This window comes from Pituophis catenifer, unplaced genomic scaffold (assembly GCF_029215685.1).
Source record: "Pituophis catenifer annectens isolate HBS135680 unplaced genomic scaffold, rPitCat1.0.hap2 SCAF_17, whole genome shotgun sequence".
Lineage (NCBI taxonomy): Eukaryota > Metazoa > Chordata > Lepidosauria > Squamata > Colubridae > Pituophis > Pituophis catenifer.
Genome location: NW_027256897.1, coordinates 1,571,147 through 1,593,951, shown reverse-complemented (window position 1 = coordinate 1,593,951; position 22,805 = coordinate 1,571,147). Strand labels below are relative to the sequence as shown.

General features: G+C 44.2%; 1 protein-coding gene across 1 annotated transcript; it reads right to left on the bottom strand.

The window, feature by feature from the left end:
- Positions 1–37: 37 nt before the first annotated feature.
- On the bottom strand, positions 38–22,805 carry NCS1 (neuronal calcium sensor 1). Its single transcript, XM_070955548.1, has 8 exons — positions 22,706–22,805; positions 8,332–8,356; positions 6,019–6,157; positions 4,946–5,024; positions 4,285–4,373; positions 3,487–3,564; positions 1,710–1,829; positions 38–344 (listed from the first exon to the last, which is right to left on the bottom strand). Exons 1-7 carry the CDS (start codon positions 22,767–22,769, stop codon positions 1,716–1,718), a joined length of 588 nt encoding a protein of 195 aa, XP_070811649.1. The 5' UTR covers positions 22,770–22,805; the 3' UTR covers positions 38–344; positions 1,710–1,715.

The window sequence follows — 22,805 nt, the reverse complement described above, 5'->3', positions numbered from 1 at the left end:
CCCCACCCGCTGCCCCCCAGGGAAGAAATATGAAATCTCAAGTTCATTCCAGACAAAACGCAAAAGGGGGAAAATGTATGCAAGAACTGTCTCCATCCTATAAAGGATTCCCACCCTCTGCCTTTCCTTTGTCTGTCTCTCTTTTTTTAAATAATAATAATGATGCAGTCAAAGCAGTCGCTCGGCCAATATGGGACGATTCCAAGCAGAAAAAGGGGGTTTTGAGGCTGAGGTCGGACTTGGAAGACGCCCCTTGCTTGCGAGTAACGGAAGAGTAACGTCAGACAAAGGTCTCGTTGGGGGAGGCAGCTTGATGTCACTGGAAGAAGGACTTCTCGATGCGTCTGGAAAGAAGAGAAGAGAAGAGAAGAGAAGAGAAGAGAAGAGAAGAGAAGAGAAGGGAAGGGAAGGGAAGGGAAGGGAAGGGAAGGGAAGGGAAGGGAAGGGAAGGGAAGAGAAGAGAAGAAGAGAAGAGAAGAGAAGAGAAGAGAAGAGAAGAGAAGAGAAGAGAAGAGAAGAGAAGAGAAGAGAAGAGAAGAGAAGAGAAGAGAAAAGAAAAATGAAAAGCCTGAAGCTTCCTGATGGACATTATGATTTTATATATTTATAGAACTCATGTCCTGCCTTTAGTGTCTTTTTTAGAAATGTGTTATACCATTTAGTCTTTTAGTTGCCTGGTTTGAGATGGCGCGGCCATAAAAATTGAATGCATGAATGAATGAACCAGGGAGGGAAGGCGAAGGAAGCGAACAAGCGAAGGAAGGCTGTATAAAAGGAAGGGAGGGAGGAAGAGAGGAAGGGAGGGTGGGAAAGAGGGAGGGAGGGAAAGAAGGAAGAGAATGAGAGGAGGGAGGGAAGGGAGGGAGGAGAAGGGGAATGGGAGGGAGGAAAGGAAGGAAATATATAATGAATGAATGAATGAATGAATGAATGAGGGAGGGAGGGAGGGAGGGAGCAGAAGGCTGTATAAAAGGAAGAGAGGAAGGGAGGGAGGGAGGAGAAGGGGAATGGGAGGGAGGAAAGGGAGGAAATATAAAATGAATGAATGAATGAATGAGGGAGGGAGAGAGGGAGCGAAGGAAGGCTGTATAAAAGGAAGAGAAGGAGGGAGGGAGGAAGGAGAAGGGGAATGGGAGGGAGGAAAGGAAGGAAATATAAAATGAATGAATGAATGAATGAATGAATGAATGAATGAATGAATGAATGAAGCAATCTAAGTTAGAATCAAATTTGGAAGGAAACATTGAATCCATCCCTGCCAGACACAAACAATTATTTATTCCCCTTATCGTTTTAATACATACTGTATTTGCTGGGGGTTTTTTCCCCTCCTCTTCTTGTTATCTTGTTCTACTGCAATGTATTGTATTGCAAAATGCAGGGTATTTTGGTCTTTGCCCACACTGTTAAATTAACTACTTAAGGGGTGGTTTGAATGGGGTTCTACGTTTGGGCATGTATTCAGATTCGTAGTGTGTTCCATTGTTGTCAACAAAACACAATAGTTGTTGTGACAGTGACAATACTGTTGTTGCTGGGAGCTGCCACATAAATGAGACGGAAGTCGAGTCGAGTCAAATAATAAAAACTATGGTTCTCCTATGTCTCATGAGGTTTTTTTCTTTTCCAGATATATATTTTTAGCGGGAGGGGAGGTCATTTTTTTCTTATGTAAATAGAAAGCTGAGATTGGAGACTTGGGTGCTCACCAAAGCCTAGACTGGGGGAACTATACCAGTCCGTCGTAAAGGGAAAGGGGCCTGAACGATGGAAGGATCGGCTTTCGAACCTTCCTGGAACTCCTGCAGCGTTAATTTCCCGTCAGCGTTCTGGAAGAAAAGGAGAACCAGATGTTAGGGGAAGGCAGGGTGCTCTCGTAAGAGTTGGGAGGGGGTCCCAAGAGGTCATCTGGTCCATTCCCCTTTCTTGGTGCTGAGTTAAGGAGATAGCTCAGTCATTGGGTCGTGCGACCAAGGACTCAAAAGAACAGTCAACACCCAGGAACTAAATCTCTTGTGTGTGTTAATATTATTATATTTTTCTCTCTCTCTTTTTCTCTCCTATCTATCTATCTATCTATCTATCTATCTATCTATCTATCTATCTCTGTCTTTCTGTCTGCCTGTCTATCTATCTCTATCTCTCTATCTATATCTATAGTTAATATTATTATATTTCTCTCTCTCTCCCTCTCTCTCTTTCTGTCTCCTATCTATCTATCTATCTATCTATCTATCTATCTATCTATCTATCTCTATTTCTGTCTGTCTGTCTCATCTCTCTCTCTTTCTCTATCTATCAATCTATCAATCTATCTGTATATCTGTATATCTATCTATCTATCTATCCATCCATCCATCCATCCATCCATCCATCCATCCATCCATCCATCTATCTATCTATCTATCTATCTATCTATCTATCTATCTATCTATCTATCTATCTATCTCATCTCTCTCTCCTCTGTATATCTATTTATATCTGTGTGTCTACCTATCTCTATCTATCTATCTATCTATCTATCTATCTATCTATCTATCTATCTATCTCATCTCTCTCTCCTCTGTATATCTATTTATATCTGTGTATCTGTCTACCTATATCTATCTATCTATCTATCTATCTATCTATCTATCTATCTATCTATCTATCTATCTATCTATCTCATCTCTCTCTCCTCTGTATATCTATTTATATCTGTGTATCTGTCTACCTATATCTATCTATCTATCTATCTATCTATCTATCTATCTATCTATCTATCTATCTATCTCATCTCTCTCCTCTGTATATCTATTTATATCTGTGTGTCTACCTATCTCTCTCTCTCTCTCTCTCTCTCTCTCTCTCTATCTATCTATCTATCTATCTCATCTCTCTCTCCTCTGTATATCTATTTATATCTGTGTATCTGTCTACCTATCTCTATCTATCTATCTATCTATCTACCTATCTATCTATCTATCTATCTATCTATCTATCTATCTATCTATCTATCTATCTATCTCATCTCTCTCTCCTCTGTATATCTATTTATATCTGTGTATCTGTCTACCTATATCTATCTATCTATCTATCTATCTATCTATCTATCTATCTATCTATCTCATCTCATCTCTCTCTCTCTTTCTCTCCAGACATAACATAGACAGACAGACAGACATATTTGATCAACTCAAGGCAGAAAACATACTTAATATACTTCTGCATCCTACTTTCCAAACACCAACAACCCTGTGTGGTGGGTTAAGCGGAGAATGAGTGACTGGCCCAAAGTCACCCGGCCATTTTTCCTGCCAAAGGGAGGACTAGAACTCACAGCCTGCTGCTTTCTAGGTCAGCAGCTGAGGGTTTTTCAACCTTGGAAACTTTCAGCTCGGTTGGCTTTCCACTCTCCCTTAGGAATAGGGCTGCGAAGGAAGCGAAATGGGAGACCCCTTGGTCAGCTCCTGCTGGTAGCCAAAGAAGCTGGAGAAGAAAACTCACTTTGTCCATCATGGCAAAAATCCGGTCCACCCTCTTCTCCGGTGTGTTCTCCTCTTCCGGCAGCTCCACCGTGTTACCCTAGTCAAAGAAAGCGAAGATGACACGGCCTTGGAGACACACAGCCCGTCGTTTCCATACGATCCCACGAACTCTGGCGGACTCAATAAAGCCCATGAAGCAGCAGTGAAATCTTATGTGAGTCTGCTACCGAGTGTGCCTGAGACGCTAAAAAAGGAACATTTTGAAGCCTTCCGAGTTTGCAAAGGTAAGTAGAACAGTGAGGGGTGGGGGAATCCGCTGTGCCACCCGATTTTGATTAGCTAGAAAGCAAGAAATCCGATGATTCTAGCAAATATAAATCGCGTGTCACAGCTGATCGTCGACCAGCTGATCGTCGGAAATACCGATTCGCCTGAACTGGTAGCATTTTTTACGACCAGTTCTCCCAAACCGGTCTGAACCAGTAGCATTTCACCCCTGGTACGAAGTTACTAAAGCACCTACCCAAAGCAAACCAGATCGGGGGCGCTTGGTATGGCCCATAATTGAAGGAGCTAATTTGGGGTTCAGGACATTACAGAAACTCAACTTCATTATCTGGGCAATCTTCTCACCGAACCCATCCATTTCTTTCCCAGGATGCCATGCGGGCTCTCCGTTGTCCGCCATTCTTCTCAAGACTCTGTTGAATTCTGCCCCAACTTCAGGGAGCCCCTGATTTACAGCCAACTACTGACTGTTCGAAGTCGCTTTTTTTGGCACGTTCCAATGGTAACAAACCATGGTTTCTATACTCACCACCATCTGGTAAATAGCATCTACAATATCCAGCATCTCATTTCTTGTGATGTAGCCATCATTATCCAGGTCATACAGTTTAAAGGCCCCTGAAACGCAGCGGGGGAAAAAAAAGAAAAGAAAGAAAGTTTGCAAAGAAAGTGATACAGCTTTAGGAACCGAGACTCGGTCAGAAAAGGCCCTAAGGCCAAAATCTCTCCCACAATTTCTCGGTGTCAAACTTAAGGCCCGTGGGTCGGATCCGGCCCAGAATTAGCAAAGGACCAGCCCACGGTGCCTCGTGGGGCACCCCGTGTCTCATTTTTTGGCCGACAAAGTGCTGCAAGAGGCCATCCAGACCGAAAACGGGGTGTGGGGGCAGCGAGCAGCCTCCTCGGTGCCCCATTTAGGCCGGCAAAATGCTGCAGGAGGTGTCCGTCCCATCTCCCCACACACACACGGCCGGCCCATGGAGGAGAACTACAATGCTGATCTGGCCCCCAAAGAAATCCAGTTTGACACCCCTGATGTAGAATATCAGAGTTGGAAGGGACCTTAGAGGTCTTCTAGTCCATCCCCTTTCTCAGGCAGGAGATCTTACATCATTCTGGACAAATGGTTGTCTAACCAGGAGACGAAGAAATAAATAAATAGTCAGGGAAGAAACTCTCCACTTGCTTACATCGCAGTTTTTCATCCAGGGTTCCTCGGGAAGTGACTGAAAGGGCCTGGATGAATTCGGAAAACTCGATTCTTCCATCCTGAGAAGAGAAAAGGAAAGAGCTGACATTGAGAAAAAGCTTGGGGGAAAAGGCTGTTTAAAGTGCAATTACAGTTGGTCCTCTATTTATGACCATTCGTTTAGGGACGGTTGGGAGTTACGACAGCACAGAAACGAGGAACTCGGATCTTGCAGTTTAGAGACCAGCACAGTAACTCAGTCCTTGTGGTTACGACCAACACAGCGTCCTCACAGTTCTGTGATCGTAATTTAGATATTTGGCAGCTGGCCTGTCTTTATGGACAAGGGTTGCAGCCTCCCAGGGGACCTGACTGCCACTGCGGACTTTCACAGCCGGCTCCCAACAAAGTAAACAGGGTAAGACGGATTCATTTAATGACCACTGAATGATCCTGGCAAAAAAATGTTGTAGGATCAGGCGTAACTCACTTAATGCCTGCCTCATTTAATGTCCCCTTTTCCCTCGGTCCTATTTCTGTGAAAATATTGCTTGGGGCAAATGCATTTTGGCCAGAGATCAATGAAGATTCATTTGGAAGGAAGGAAGGAAAGAAGGAAGGAAGGAGGAGATAATATGCTATGGGAAGGAAGGAAGGAAGGAAGGAAGGAAGGAAGGAAGGAAGGAAGGAAGGAAGGAAGGAAGGAAGGAAGGAAGGAAGGAAGATAATATGCTATGGGAAGGAAGGAAGGAAGGAAGGAAGATAATATGCTATGGGAAGGAAGGAAGGAAGGAAGGAAGGAAGGAAGGAAGGAAGGAGGAGATAATATGCTATGGGAAGGAAGGAAGGAAGGAAGGAAGGAAGGAAGGAAGAGATAATATGCTATGGGAAGGAAGGAAGGAAGGAAGGAAGGAAGGAAGGAAGGAAGGAAGGAAGGAAGGAAGAGATAATATGCTATGGGAAGGAAGGAAGGAAGGAAGAAAAGAAAGAAAGAAAGAAAGAAAGAAAGAAAGAAAGAAAGAAAGAAAGAAAGAAAGAAAGAAAGAAAGAAAGAAAGAAAGAAAGAAAACTCACTTTGTTTTCATCAAAGACATTAAAAACAAAGGTTGCAAACTTGGTAGGGTCCCCAAATGGGAAAAATTGCTTGTAGATTTTCTGAAATCCGGCTGCGTCCAACTGGCCACTTGGGCAGTCCTTAATAAAGCCTTTATACCTGCAACCAGAAAGATAAAATGGATACGCTTGATTTTTTTTTTTTCCTCTCCTACGACTCCAAGAAAAACAACAGAACCATTTTTAATCCCATCTCGGCCTTGCTGTGACTCTTAGGCAGCGTTTCTCAACCTAGGTTAAGTCTGAAGTTGTGTGGACTTCAAACTCCCAGAATTCCCCAGCCAGAAGCTTTCAAAGCCTGATTGCCATTGGACTGCCTTGGCTTTTCACAGGGACTCCAATTTCCAGAAGGAACTATGGGCTTTGTTGTTCCAACCCATTGGGGAAGGAGACACCGTGGCAGGAAGGACGGCTGAAATGTTTGAAGACACCTATTGTCACAAGAGAGAGAAAGGAGGCCACCTCGTGTTATCTATGCCTCTTGGGTGCCATCAGATTCTTCTTCCCCCATTTTTTTTTAATGGATTCATCTCCATAAAATATCAGAGGAGGCAAGCGATAACTATCTTCCAGGACTTCCTAGAAGAGGTTGGCTTATTCTCCAGAACTCCTGAAGGCAAAACAAGAAGCAACGGATGGAAACTAACCAAGGAGAGAAGCAACCTAGAACTCAGGAGAAACTTCCTGGCAGTGAGAACAATTCATCAGTGGAACAGCTGAAGTTGTGGAAGCTCCAACACTGGAGGTTTTTAAGAAGATGTTGGATAACCATTTGTCTGAAGTGGTGTAGGGTTTCCTGCCTAAGCAGGGGGTTGGACTAGAAGACCTCCAAGGCCCCTTCCAGCCTGATGATTCTATCTTCTATGATGATGGGGGAGCTGGAGGCTAAAATATACAATGAATGGTTGCAGGAACTGGGTATGTCTAGTCTCACAAAGAGAAGGACTAGAGTTGACACGAGAGCAGTCTTCCAATATTTGAGGGGCCGTCACAGAGAAGGGGGAGTCAACTCAAGTCGACCCCTCTTAAGGGTTGCAAGGATAGGAAAACATGGGCTCCACTCTTTGCATTTAATAAAACCTAATTGCAGTGTTGGTTTTTTGGATTAGGGGTGACATGATGACAGTGGTCCAATATTTGAGGGGCTGCCCCCAAAGAAGAGGGGAGGGGGTCAACTTGTTCTCCAAAGCACCAGAAGGCAGGACAAGAAGCAACGGATGGAAACGAATCAAGGAGAGAAGCAACCTAGAACTCAGGAGAAACTTCCTGACAGTGAGAACAGTCGATCAGTGGAAAGACTTGTCTCCAGAAGTTATGGGTGCTCCATTGTTGGAAGATTTTAAGAAGAGATTGGACAGCTATTTTTTGGGGGGGAATGGTATAGGGTGGCCCTGTTCAAGCAGGAGGGTGGACTAGAGGCCCTCCAAGGACCCTTCCAACTGTAAGCTTCAACAGAATGAATGGTCTCTGAAGAGCTGTCCATGGTCCTGAGCTAAAGAACTATCCGAGGGATGGGTCATCTCAGAAAATCCGACCCTTGTTTCTACAGTGACCAAACTGGCCGCTTGGCAACTCAGTGTCCAGAAAAGCAAGAATGTCTTGAGTCCACCTCTCATATCACGTCAGAACAAGGACGTAATGAAGTCAGTTGAAAGCAGGATCTTCGGTAAATGAGGAATTGAACCACTGGGGAAATTCAGTTTTTTAAACTACCGGTTTTGTGGGCGTGGCTTGGTGGGCGTGGCAGAGGAAGGATGCTGCAAAATCTCCATTCCCTCCCCACTGCTGGGGGAAGGATATTGCAAAATCCCCATTCCCTCCCCACTCCAGGGGAAGGATACTGTAAAATCCCCATTCCCTCCCCACTCCAGGGGAAGGATACTGCAAAATCTCCATTCCCTCCCCACTCCTGGGGGAAGGATATTGCAAAATCCCCATTCCCTCCCTATTCCTGGGGGAAGGATATTGCAAAATCCCCATTCCCTCCCCACTCCAGGGGAAGGATACTGTAAAATCTCCATTCCCTCCCTACTCCTGGGAGAAGAATATTGCAAAATCTCCATTCCCTCCCCACTCTGGGACCAGCCAGAGGTGGTATTTGCCAGTTCTCTGAACTACTCAAAATGTCCGCTAACCGGTTCTCCAGAACCTGTCAGAACCTGCTGGATTTCACCTCTGAAATTGAACGGATACTACAATATGTTTAGTGACTGTTTGGAATGTGTGTTTATATACAAATGTTCAATAATTCTTAGAATCGGAAATAACACTCACCATTGCTGGACTTCTTTCTCTGTGACTGGAAAAAAGAGAGAGAAAAAAGAAATATTTATGGATGACTTCATACATTCATGCACTTCGGTTAAGTTTTCAAAAGCCTTAACTCTTATCTTTTTTGGGCAGAGACAGGGCTGAGTTGCTGGCGGTTCGGGAGAATCTCTAGCTAAGATTCTGTGCATTTCGGAGAACCCCCAAATCCCACTCCTGGCTGGCCTCTCCCAGTCCAATTTTGGTTGCTAAGTGAGGCGACTGTTGGGTTACATCATCACGTGAGCAGACCCAATTTTAAACACATTTTCCCCCGTGGTGGTTATGGAGTGGTCATTAAATGAATCACATGGTCGTTCGGGAAATTTATCTTCATCCTTGGACTTCGCTTCTGGGAGGTTAGCTGGGAAGTTTGCAAATCGCGACCGTGTGATTGCGAGGACGCCACAACCGTCATAAGTGTGAAACGATTGCCATGTACCCAATTTGCAATGGGGTGACCTTTGGGGATAGTCTGAAAGTTGTAACTCTGAGGACAAGTCACTTTCTTCAATACCGTTGTAAGTCTGAACCTTCGTTAAACAAATGGCCGCAAGTCGAGAACGACCTGAAATGGCCAGAAGGCCAAACCACACAGTCCCAAATGACACAACAACACACAAAGCAATTCTATGCAATCCAGGTAGTCCTCGACTTACAACTGTTCCTTTAGTGACTGTTTAAAGTTACAACAGGACCGAAAAATGTGACTTACGACCATTTTTCACACATGACCGTTGAAAAATCTCCATGGACAGGCGATCAACATTCAGACAGGCTCATATTTATGACGGTCGCACTGAAGATTCACTTAACAACTATCCTGGTTAGCGATGGAAACTTTGGGCTCAACTGCGGTCGTAATTTGAGGACTGTAAACGGTGTCACCCTGCAGAGACTTCCTCCCCTATGCAAAGCTACAACAAGGTGTTCCAGACGTCTGAATTGATCTGGAGTGATTTTGCAAATGGCCACGGCTCTTTTGAGAGCATGAATTGAATTAAGGAATCGATCGCAAGCCGCTGGAAGAAAGAAAATGGGTTGTTATTTTCTTTCCCTTTAAAAATAAAAAAGACACAGAAAGAGACTTTACAGTGTTCTGGTTCTGTTTTAGAGAGTTTGCAACGTTTCAAAAGCTTTCCCTGCTTGCAGTCTTAATCTAAAACAGCTTTGGCCAGAGGTACCGTTTCCCTCCTGCCCCCGAAAATAAGACCCTGTCTTATATTTTTTTGAACCCTGAAATAAACGCTTGGCCTTTTTTTTAGGGGGGGTCTTCTTAATTTGGGGCTCGTGGAGCAAGACGGGGCTCCTCCTGCCGTCTTACCTGATTTCCAGCTGGAGCTGCAGGTTGCTGATTCCTGCCCTAAGCAAAGGAAATAGCAGGGACCAGCTGTGCTTATTTTAGTCCAAAGCCAGATTGGGTTTATTATCAGGGGAATGTCTTATTTTCGGGAAAACACGGTAGGTAGCGCGAACTAACTATGTTCAACCCTCAAATCAATTTTTTTAAAAATCAAATGTCAGCTCTGAAAAAACTGAGCAAATTTAATATTTAGGGGAGATTGGATTGGGAAGGGCTGCAGAGAGTCCTCAGTTTACGACTGTAATTGGAAGCAGAATTTCCATTGCTAAGCACCACGGTTGTTAAATGAGTTGTATTCAATTTTATCACCTTTTTTTTTTCCTGCAGTTAAGCAAATCGCTTCTGTTGTTAAATGAATCATGTGGTCGTTAAGCAAGTCTGGCTTCTCCCTCCCCCTCCCCCCTTGACTTTTGCTTGTCCAAAGCCGGCTGCGAAAGTCACAAAGGGGGAATCACTTGAACCTGGGACCCTGCAAACCGTCGTAAATAAAAGCGCCCCGAATTTTGATCGCAATACTGCGGAAATGCCAAAAACAGTCATGAGCGCATAATTCGCTTTTTTATTTTCAGTGCTCTTGTAACTTCAAACGGCCACTAAACAAATTGTTGTAAGTTGAGGACTATCTGGATTGAAAAAAGATAATATTATGGCATAGCTTGGCGTCTGCACCCCTTGTGAATTTAGACCAGGGGCTCAATCTTCATTGTTTCGCTTCAGTGAAATAAGTTCTCGAAACTTTAAATAAGTTTTATCAAAATGGGACTTTGTGCTTGGAAAAAAAAAAAAATCTGGCTCTCTCCCGCAGCTGAGGCAGCAAACCAAAAATACACACGGCGACAGTCAGAGTGCCAAGATTTTGCTGCAAAGCTGGAAAAGAAACGCCTAATTATCGATGCATGACTTTTGCAAGATGCCAAATTTGCATGCTTTTTTTGAATTTCAAAAAAAAAAAAATGTGACACATTAAAGACCAATTTTCTGTCTCTCTCTCTCTGTATCTCTCTGTCTTTCTCTGTCTTTCTCTGTCTCTGTCTCTGTCTCTGTCTCCTCTCTGGCCTAAATCAAAGAGAAATATTTTAAGCTTTCCAGTCAAACATTACCAGCCTGGGAACTAAATATTTAGCCTGTGGTCCACTCTGGCACAAACACCTCCAGGGCGATTGCATTGGTCCCTTACTCAAAAATTCAAAGCAGGCTTGCAATCAAACAAGGCCAGTTTCAAATTTATAATTCAGAAGGCTAATGAACAATGCAGCCCTGTCCTTTCCAGATGCGTTTTCAATTATATTCAGTTTTTTTTCCCCCTCGGCTCTGCTCTAATGGTTTTAATGCTTAAAACTTCCCACTGTTCCGGTTAAACATTAAAAAAGGCCAACGGTGAGAAATGAGAAACGAGTCACCTATTCCAGCTTCAGATTTTAACTCCTATGACGTCCTGGGTGATTCCACAGAAGGAACGAAAAAAATTCTACATACCGGTAGAGTTCTTGACTTACGACGACAATTGAGACCAGTTTATATTCTGCCATGGTGCCTTGGACACCGACAAACGCCGATATCTGCCTTATCTCAGGTTCTCAGGGAGGACTAAATACTGTGTAGATGGACAAAATCCAGTCTAAACCTCAGGCTGTATGATGAACCACGATAGTAATGTATTATTTGAGCACTTCAACACCATTGGAATTGACAAGAGTACCCTCAGTCAATTGCAAAAGGCAGCCTGCCTGGAAACAGCTGACATCCTGCAACCATACCTTTAAACGCCATCAAACCACAACATCTGCGTTGTCCTTGGGAAGGACTCAATGGGTAGACAAAATGGCCAAATACAGTCTAAACATCGCCCTGACTGTACAACCAACATTAATAGTTACTTAAACTTGTCTACCACCCAGTTTTCAACGATGAAAGTGACTCACATCAATCAGATAAATGCTAGAGGTTCTTTGGGAGCAGCCAAGGAGAAAGAAGGTGTGACATAACACAATAATAGCAATCTCTAGGCTGCATAAACAGAGGGATAGAATCAAGATCATGGGAAGGGTTGATACCACTTTATAAGGCCTTGGTAAGGCCACACTTGGAATCCTGCATCCAGTTTTGGTCCCCACGATGTAAAAAAAGATGTGGAGACTCTAGAAAGAGTGCAGAGAAGAGCAACGAAGATGATAAGGGGACTGGAGGCTAAAACATATGAAGAATGGTTGTAGGAACTGGGTTTGGCTGGTTTAATGAAAAGAAGGACTAGGGGAGACATGATAGCAGTCTTCCAATATCTCAGGGGCTGCCCCAAAGAAGAGGGAGTCAAGCTATTCTCCAGAGGGTAGGACAAGAAGCAACGGGTGGAAACTCATCAAGGAGAGAAGCAACCTAGAACTAAGGAGAAATTTTCTGACAGGGAGAACAATTCATCAGTGGAACAACTTGCCTCCAGAAGTTGTAAATGCTCCAGCACTGGAAGTTTTTAAGAAGAGGTTGGATAACCATTTATTTGAAGTGATGTAGGGTTCCCTCATTAAGCAGGGGGTTAGACTAGAAGACCTCCAAGGTCCCTTCCAACTCTGCTATTCTATTCTATTCTATTCTATTCTATTCTATTCTATTCTATTCTATTCTATTCTATTCTATTCTAGTCTAGTCTAGTCTAGTCTAGTCTAGTCTAGTCTAGTCTATTCTAGTCCAGTCCAGTCCAGTCCAGTCCAGTCCATTCCACTCCACTCCACTCCACTCCCTTCTATTCTTCTACCCCTTTCAATAGTAAAATCAGCTCTAAAGCAATCAAAGGAAAGGTGTATAAATGGCCAAAATGCAATTTAATCAGTTGTCAGTTAAAAAAACAACAACACGTCTCCTCTTGCTGAATTTCAGCCCCCCACAAAAAACCATTCAAAAGAAATACGAAACACTCTTGTCTGATGAACTGGAGGGATCAAATCGACAATAATTCAGCGGCTGGAATTCTTAGATCCCTCCCATGTTCGTCTCCGTGAATCTAGTTAAAGAAGACTCCGAGCGATCTCATTTGAAAGAATTAATTTTGCCAACATGCCTCATGAGATGTTCTCACGCACCTTGAGGCTAAGGTCAAAAATTAAAAAGCTGCTTTTGTGCAAGAGGGAACCAAAAAAAAAAAAATCTTTTGAGGATTCACTCAACGGATTTCAACCAATCCAATTTTCTTCCGATTCTCCCGGCATTGCAGAACTAGGTTGAACCGTGCACCCAACCACAAGTTAGTGCTGCCAGTTAGCTTCAGTGTGTCTGGCTTTTTGCCAGTGAGTGTGAATTTGGAAATCAGCCAATTTGTTCAGTTTATGATTTTGTGCATCAAGAGATTCTCCCCAAAATAGCTTCATGAGCAATCGGCTTATTGCTTTCAATTAATGTTGGCGTGTCCAGCTAATTAACAGAAGAAAAGCTACAGATTTATTCAAACGGTATTAAAATGTACGTAACTTGCTGAGTAAACAGAGAATGAGTTTGTGCTACATTGCTTGGCTGGCCAGGTTTTTGGCTCGCAAAAATGTGGATGAGTCAGGAATAAGGAACTTAGATGGTAAGTTTCCAGCTCTCTCAGGAAGAAAAAAAAAACACACACACAATTTCTCTCCTTCACCATCTGTAAAGATTTGGTTCCTTAAATCTGCACCTTCTCACCCCAACCCATCCTTTAGAGTTGCCAATTCTCTTGCAAAAGGGCTCTCCGGCCAAATAGCTCATTGCAGTTAAGGTGTCTTTAGAGTCAATGAAATATTTAATGGAGGCAATTAATGGTGGCTCTTAGAGAAGGGAATTGACGGAAGAGAATCAGCCCAAATCCACAGAAGGGATCCGAAAGGTAATGAAATCGACCATCTCTGATCGGGATGGGGAGAGCTGAACTTCCAAAATGGTGGAAAAAATCTTAAAGGTAAAGGTTACCCTCGCACATATGGGCTAGTCGTTCCCGACTCTAGGGGGCGGTGCTCATCTCCGTTTCAAAGCCGAAGAGCCAGCGCTGTCTGAAGATGTCTCCGTGGTCATGTGGCTGGCATGACTCAATGCCAAAGGCGCACGGAACGCTGTTCCCTTCCCACCAAATTTTTCTACTTGCATTTTTTTTTACGTGCTTTCGAACTGCTAGGTTGGCAGAAGCTGGGACAAGTTACGGGAGCTCACCCCATCACACAGCACTAGGGATTCGAACCACTGAACTGCCAAGCTTTCGATCGACAAGCTCAGTGTCTTAGCCACTGAGCCACCCTATCCTGTAAGAAACCTTAAGAATCCCAAATAAGATGAACCAGGAGTTGACAGATAAGGAAAGTCGTAGATCTACAGAATCATGGGTTGTCCATCCAAAAATTCAATCCATCGAATTAAAGGATCAACAATTTTCTGATCTCTGGTGGAAAAAAGGACCTGGGAAGGTCCCTTCTACAAGTCACACATGGCATCCACCGCTTCCAATAAAGTTCTCCAGAAGTTCCAAAAAAACTTCTTTCTCAGCTCTACCCCATGATGGTTTAAAGCTTGGGACTTTTTGGTATGCCAGAAAGTTTCATTATCAATATTGTTCTCCATCCAAACTCAATTTGATGCATGAGAAACTCATCTCCAGGTTGGACAGGCCAAGAAGAGGCGGCGGTGAGGCTACTCAAGTAACATAAAATGAGTTAGGCCAACTTTAAAGTCTAGCGGTAGATAAGGGACAATTCCTTTGCAGAACACGCTTAACTTAGCTATGGAAAAATGGGCTAACCCAACACACTCGATTCCCACAAGACGCCAAGTTACAACCGGTAGTGGGATTCAGCCAGTTCGCACGAACCCGTAGCGGTGACTATGGGAAGCTCCGCCCACCCCCGGATGTAATGCACGACTACGGTGCATGCACAGAAGGTTCACATTTGCGAACCAGTAGGAAAGGTAAGTGAATCCCATCTCTGGCTACAACCCCTATCCAAGTATTGCCTGATGTGTGTGAATGAACCAGTTAACAGATGCGGGTAAGGCTGTTGTGTGAACACACCCAGAGGTGAAGGCCGAAGTCAATGCACAGTTACCAAAGTGTTATTATTAGCACAGCAAGGGAAGGTTTCTTAGAAAATCAAAAAACACCGTTTAATGACGGAGCGAGTTCACAGTTTTCTAACTATCATTTTGGCATTATCTCCCGAATTCTGAACCTCTGAATTATGCAGCTGCTTTGGCAAATGGAACATTGTCCTAGATGTTATAAAAATAGCAAGGAGATTGAATAAACGCTATAATTTATCGCTAATATCTTGCAGAACACAATCAGGAAATAAACTTGGAGGGGTTACAAGAAAAACTCTCGCTCTCTTTTTTCCTGGTCTGCCAATTGTCTGTTTCCTGGAGCCCTGGGCTACACTGATGCTCTAGTAGGGAAGGGGGTGCTTCAAATTTATACAAATTGTATAAATTTGTATAAATTTATACAAATTTATGCCAAGTATATCAATTCTGGAGGTACTTTTTGTTGTTATTTAGATGAAATTTAAGAGGCAAATGTTGGCTCTTGCCACCAACAACCCCAGATGGGAAAAATCAGCCAATAGACTTATTTTGGAAGGGTGGTTAAATGGTCAATGCTTGCTTACATTTCTGCATGCATCCCAGCATTAATTTGCCCCAAAGTACAGGTAAACCTTGATTTATAACCATTCGTTTAGTGAACGCTCAAAGCTACGACGACACTCAACCAGTGACTTACGACCGATTTTCACATTTATGACCGTTGCCGCATCCCCCGTGGTAATGTGATCAAAGTTAAGTTGCTTGGCAACTGGCATGTACTTCTGCCTGTTGCACTGTCCTCAGCTCGTGTGATCCACCCTTCGTAACCTTCCCCGCCGGCTTGCGACAAAGCAATGTCCATCGGCTTGCTTTAACAACTGCACGATTTGCTTATAACATCGGTGGGGGGAAAAAAATCTTGTAAAATGGAGCAAAACTCACTGAACAACCGCCTTGGGCTGAATTGCGGTCGTAAGTCGAGGACTCCCTATCATTTGCTTGCTCCTATCTCAGCAGATGGTCTTTGGCGCTGATCGCCCTCGAGGAACTGAATGACAGCCCCCGTTTTCTCACCTTCCCTGCCGAGCCCTTTTTGCCAACAAATCGTATTTACAAGCTTTTATTATTATTATTATTTCCTTGACGATTCCAAGGAAAACAGCCAGCCGGCCCCCACGAGTTTGCCGTGGCACATAGCCAGGTTGAGACACCAAAACTGAACAGCTTTTCTGGGGGCAGAAAGTAGAGGGTTTTTTTTTTTTCCCCTTGCTCGTTTTTTTTTTCCTGTCATTGTATTTGCAGAACAAAGCAATTGTTGGAAAGAAGAAAAGGTGTTGCCCCAGGGTTTCAAACTGAGAATCCGCGGGGAGAAAAAAAGTCGAATCTAACCTCGCTAGCCATCTTCATTGACTTACAACCAGTGGTGAAATCCAATTTTTTTTACTACCGGTTCTCTGGGCGTGGCTTGGTGGGCGTGGCAGGGGAAGGATACTGCAAAATCTCCATTCCCTCCCCACTCCAACGGAAGGATCCTTCAAAATCCCCATTCCCTCCCCACTCCAAGGGAAGGATACTGCAAAATCTCCATTCCCTCCCCACTCCAGGGGAAGGATACTGCAAAATCCCCATTCTCTCCCCACTCCAAGGGAAGGATACTGCAAAATCCCCATTCCCTCACCCACTCCTGGGGGAAGGATATTGCAAAATCCCCATTCCCACCCCACTCTGGGGCCAGCCAGAGGTGGTATTTGCCAGTTCTCCGAACTACTCAAAATTTCCGCTACCGGTTCTCCAGAACCTGTCAGAACCTGCTGGATTTCACCCCTGCTTACAGCCATGTGTTGAATGAACTTCGTTTCGAAGTTAAGACGACATTAAAAAGAAAAAAAGTTACTTAGGATTGATCCTTGCATGGCATTCCGTGATCAAAATCCAGGTGGTTGCCAATTGGCATGTAAGCCAATGCAGTCCGAGGCTGCATTAACAGAGGGATAGAATCAAGATCACGGGAAGTGTTAATACCAATTTATAATGCCTTAGTAAGGCCACACTTGGAATCCTGCATCCAGATTTGGTCACCATGTAATTAAAAAGATGTGGAGACTCTGGAAAGAGTGCAGAGAAGAGCAACAAAGAGGATTAGGGGACTGGAAGGTAAAACATACGACGACTTTGAAGCACAAAGTCCAGAAATGGTTTCCAACGTTTTCGCAGGGCTGAAGGCATCGAGACCTCCCTTCCTTCCTGGCTGGCGTTCGTGGCTTCCTCATTTTAGCTTTCTCTTTCGAACCGGCCCTCTCAAGGGGGGAAAAAAACCCAAAGGAACAAACTGTACAATTTAAAATATTATCCGATGCCAAATGGAGAATTTGCATTTCGTTTGTAACCCTTTGGAAACCGAAGGCAAGTAGATTTTTTTTTTTTTTTTTTGTCTACTGAAGCTTTTAAGCTTTTATTTCTTTGGCTGTGGCGAGAACTGCACCCAGATGGGTCGGAAAGTGGAATTTGGCGCTGTCTTAGATATATAGACATTAAAAACCTGTCCCTTTCAATACTTCGTTGACTGTTTGAAGTTTCAGCCGCACTGACAAATGGGACTTTTTCTCTCAAAAGACGGTTGTAGCATCCTCACGATCCCGTGTTCAAAAATCAGGCTGGCTTCTATTTACGACCGTTGCAGTGTCCAGGGGTAACGCAATCCCGTTTTGCGACCTTCTGACAAGCAGTGGGGGAGCCAGGTTCACTTCACAACCATGTTGCTAACTTAATAACTAGAATTTAGAATAACAGAGTTGGAAGGGACCTTGGAGGTCTTCTAGTCCAACCCTCTGCTTAGGCAGGAAACCCTACGCCACTTCAGACAAAGGGTTACCCAACATCTTCTTAAAAACCTCCGGTGTTGGGAGCATTCGCAGCTTCTGCAGGCAAGTTGTTCTGCAATGATTCGCTTAACAACCGTGGCAAGAAAAGTCATAAAACGGGGCAAAGCTCGCTTAACCGCTGTCTCGCTTAGCAACAGACGCTTTGGGCTCAACAACTGTGGTTGTAAATCGAGGACTACCTGCAATCCAATCCGTGTGGTCAACGAGACAATCTGCTTCTTCCAGCCACAAAATCACACTTCCCTTCCTTGGCCATACAGCAATTATCATCTTTATCGATAAAGGAGAATATCTGTAGCTCAGGGTTGAAATGAGGGGCCCTCTGAGCTTGGCTGTTTTCTTAGACATCTTATGACCCAACTAGGTAACATCATCAGTGCTAGTAGGAAGTGGTGTGTGGAGTGTAGGAGAAGAAGAAGGTAGGGAGGAGGAGGAGGAGGAGGAGGAGGAGGAGGAGGAGGAGGAGGAGGAGGAGGAGGAGGAGGAGAAGGAGAAGGAGAAGGAGATGCTCCATCATTGGAAATTTTTAAGAAGATGTTGGACAACCATTTGTCTGAAGTGGTGTAGGGTTTCCTGCCTGGGCAGGGGGTTGGACTAGAAGACCTCCAAGGTCCCTTCCAACTCTATTCTATTCTATTCTATTCTATTCTATTCTATTCTATTCTATTCTATTCTATTCTATTCTATTCTAAGAAGAAGAAGAAGAAGAAGAAGAAGAAGAAGAAGAAGAAGAAGAAGAAGAAGAAGAGGAGGAGGAGGAGGAGGAGGAGGAGGAGGTGGTGGTGGTGGAGGAGGAGGAGGAGGAGGAGTGAGGCTTGCTCTCTCCCTTCTAGCACTGGTTATGGTACCTAGTTGGGTAATGAAATCTGCAAGAAAACAGCCAAGCTCAGAGAGCACCAAGGACCCCACAGTCCTCCTCCTCCCAAACTCTCCTCCCTTCTAGCACTGATGATGTTACCTAGTTGGGTAATGAAACGTCTGCAAGAAAACAGCCAATTTCAGAGAGCGCTAAGGACCCCTCACCCTTGACTGAGAAACAGTACTCAATAAATCAAAAAGTTTGGCTCCTACAATCCTCATTTATAAAAACTTTTAAGCCACAAAGCAATTTCCTGCCCCTGGATTTGACAGATCTAATATCAGCTGGTTAGCAACTAGACTGCCCAGGTAGAAAACACAACCCAGTGGGCCAAAGCAAAGGTTTTTAAATAACTCACCAGCAGGATTGGGCGGCCTCAAGCGTGGTTTGCTTTTAGCTGTTTTCAAAATGGCCACGTTAGCAACGCAATTGGCTTGGGTGAATTTGAGTCTCTTCCCATTTGTCATTTCTGGAAGGACATCACGGGCTGTCTCTGTCAGTTTGTCGGGTTTTTTTTTTTTTTTTTTTTTTGCAAATATGTCAAATTCAGCTTGCCAAATTAAAAAATATTTTTTTTTAACAGTCCCTGTTAAAAATATTTGAGGCTCATTTCTCACAATTCTCGCTATTGCACATCGTTTGTGAGTTATTTTAAAAACCGGGCACATTTCAGATTATTTTGGATTGTGCAAGAGACGCAAAGCTACCTTGACCTAGAACTCATTAAAGCAGCTATGTCTTTCCCTGGGATTTCAGGAACGCCGCCTCCAACAGCCATGAAAATCTGGGATGAGACCCGAAGACATTACAAAGCATCAGGAAAATGCTATTTTCTCATGGCGGCCAAAACCTCTTTACAAAGTCCTCCATTTTTAAAAAACAGGTTTAAGTTTACTTGTCAAGCATATATAAGATAACAGGTAAAAGTATAAACATAATTTGAATACATGAAAAGAGTAAGTAAAAAAGGAATATTAGGACAGGGACGGAAGGTACGCTGGTGAGCTTATGCACGCCCCTTTACTGACCTCTTAGGAATGAGGTGAGGTCAATAGTAGACAGTCTAAGGTTAAAGTTTTGGGGATTTGGGGAAGAAACCACAGAGTCAGGTAGTGCATTCCAGGCATTGACCACTCTGTGGCTGAAGTCGTATTTTCTGCAATCGAGTTTGGAGCGGTTTACCTTGAGTTTGAATCTATTGTGTGCTCATATATTGTTGTGGTTGAAGCTGAAGTAGTCATTGACAGGTAGGATATTGTGGCAGATAATTTTATGTACTATGCTTAGGTCAGACTGAAGTCGGCATAGTTCTAAATTGTCTAAGCCCAAAATTTGGAGTCTGGTGGCATAAGGTATTTTATTACGGGTAGAGGAATGGAGGACTCTTCTCGTGAATTATCTCTGGACTCTCTCGATTATATTTATGTCTGATATGCGGGTTCCAGAGAGCTGAGCTGTATTCAAGAATTGGTCTAGCAAAGGTTTTGTATGCTCTAGTTAGTAGTACAACATTCCCAGAGAAGAAGCTACGCAAGATTAGGTTAACAACTCTTAATGCCTTTTTGGCAATGTTGTTACAGTGGGCTCGGGCGCTTAGATCTTTAGAAATGAGTACTCCAAGGTCCTTGACAGAGTGGACAACCTCACTGCAAAATTTGGAAAAGAGCCACTTTTGAAGGAGAGCAGTTTGTGGGTCTAGTTAGGATAACTTTCCTACTAGAGAGCGGAAACCCCTTATGGAGTTTTTTTGCTGGGGGGGGAAAAAAAGGACAACGTGATGTTGAAGCTGTGTTTTGTCTCTCTGAAAAGTGGACCTCTGCTCACCTGATTTAGGGAAATTAAGTTTGTCGGATCAAATCAAGGAGAATAATATATAAACGTGTTTGGTTTTTTTTACAGCCACGTGTAGAAGGAGACATAATGGGGAAAATAATCCCGGTTCTGAAACCTCACAAAATTATTATCAAGCCAGTGAAAATACATGGGCACCACAATGAGAACTAGAAACTTGCTTTTCCCTTTAAAAAGAACGGAGGCAGCACAGAGAAAGGTTGACATACGACTAAAAAAAAAAAAAACCGTTCCTGTAAAGCTAAATGGCTCCAGGTAACTCAAGCCAGTGAGCCAAGCAGCAAACCAGACTGAAAGAACACAACTCAGTTCTTATCACAAACTTTGAGTGACTGAGCCCTGTGGGAAGAAGAGGAAAAAAAAAACCTCTGCAACCATCCAGAAATTTAGCAATCTAAGAGCAAAATTCAAGTTTTCCAATCCAGGGGTACTTTAATGCTGGAAAACCGGTCAAAAGGCACAAAACTATTGTGTAGTTTAAAGATGCAACTGGGGAGAAACCACTCAGAAGGGGGGGAAGACACGTTTGCTGACCAAAATGGGGGACCCTCCCTTCCAAAAATTAAAAAAAAAACAGTTTTGGGGGAAGGAAAAGAAAATAAAGAGGGGAAAAAAATTAAGAGAGAAGCGAGAGGAAAACAAAACAGAATTCTTTGACTTTGGATTTTGCATCGAGTTGTTTACAAAAATAGCAAAAAGCCTATTGAATCAAATAAATAGTGAAATAAATGCATCAGACGCATTTCGGCTGCACAAACCATCCCCTCCCCCCCCAGCCAGATTCTGGACAGTTCTCCACCCCTTCCCCCTCCCCCCCCCATTTTCAAATTGCAAATAGCATTTAAAGCAGGGAAGGTGAGAGAAAGCCAAAGATTGAAAGAATGGCCCTCCCAGGACTGAAAATGTCCAAGAATTCAATGCAGCCATCAGCACATCTATCCGCTGTGTAAAGGGCCTGCAGTGTTTCTTCCTTCTCTTCTTCCTCCTCTCTTCCCATTCCTCTTCCTGTCTTACCTCCTCCTCCTCTTAACCTCCTTCTCCTCCTCCTTCTCTTCCTTCTCCTCTTTTGCCTCCTATTCCTCCTCTTTTCCCATTCCTCTTCCTCCTCTTCCTGTCTCACCTCCTCCTCCACCTAACCTTCTCCTCCTTTTCCTCTTCTCCTTCTATTCCTCCTCCTTCTCCCCTTCTCTCTTCACCTTCTCCTCCTCTCCCTTCTCCTCTCCCTCTTCCCCTTCCTTCTCCTCCTCCTATTTCTCCTCCTCTTCTCCTTCTCCCTCTTCTCTTCCTCCTCCTCCTCTCCCAGTATCTGTCCTCCTCCTCTTCCTTTCCTGGCATGTCCCTCCCGTGGGCTGCTTTCCAGTTCTGTCCAGCCCTCGCCCACCCCAGGAGAAGCCAAAGGGGGTGCCAGATGCTGTTGGAGAAACAGCTCGGGGCGAGAAGCTGCATGAATCACTGAGAAAGAGGGAGAGGGAGAGGGAGAGAAGAGAGAGAGAAGAGAGAGAGAAAGAGAATAGAGAGAAGGCTTCCTCCTCCTTGTTCCTTCTCTTCCTGCAGCCCTGACAATAATAACACCCCAACGGGAGCTGCCTCCCTCCCTCCCCCTCCCGCCCGCCCCTCTTTAAAGCAATGCAGCAGATTGCACCATGCAACTCAAGCACACCTCCTCAGCTGCTCCTTTCCCTGCTCAGCCCTTGGGCTGGCTAGAGCAGAATTGTTCAACACAATGCACACACACACACACACACACACACACACAGGGCATCTTCATCTCCACCCCACCCCCAGAAAAAAGAGGGATGAATCGAGGTATTTTGAGCCCAGAGGTCTCTTTATCAGGAGACAGGTCTAGAAAGTTGCAGAATTGGATGGTTTGGTGGTGTGGATGGGAAGGGAAAGGGAAGAGAAAGGGAAAGGGAAAGGGGAAGGGAAAGGGAAGGGAAGGGAAGGGAAGGGAAGGGAAGGGAAGGGAAGGGAAGGGAAGGGAAGGGAAGGGAAGGGAAGGGAAAGGAAGGGAAGGGAAGAAGGAAGGAAGGGTAATATGGTATGGAAAGGAAGGAAGGAAAGAGGGAGGAAGGGAGGGGGAGAGGAAGGAAGGAAGGAAGGAAGGAAGGAAGGAAGGAAGGAAGGAAGGGTAATATGCTATGGAAAGGAAGGAAGGAAGGAAAGAGGGAGGGAGGGAGGGAGAGAGAGAGGAAGGAAGGAAGGAAGGGTAATATGCTTTGGAAAGGAAGGAAGGAGGGAGGGAGGGAGGGAGGGAGGGAAGGAAGGAAGGAAGGAAGGAAGGAAGGAAGAAAGGAGGAAAAGGAAGGATGGGGCATAAGAAGGAAGAGGACAAGAGAAGGCAAAAGAGAGAAAGAAACTTACAGTATGTTTTCCTGGTCAGCTCTTCCACTACTTCAGGCTTGAGTTTGCTGTTCGATTTGCCCATGGTGGCGAATCCAGGCTCTTCCTGGCTCAGCAAGGC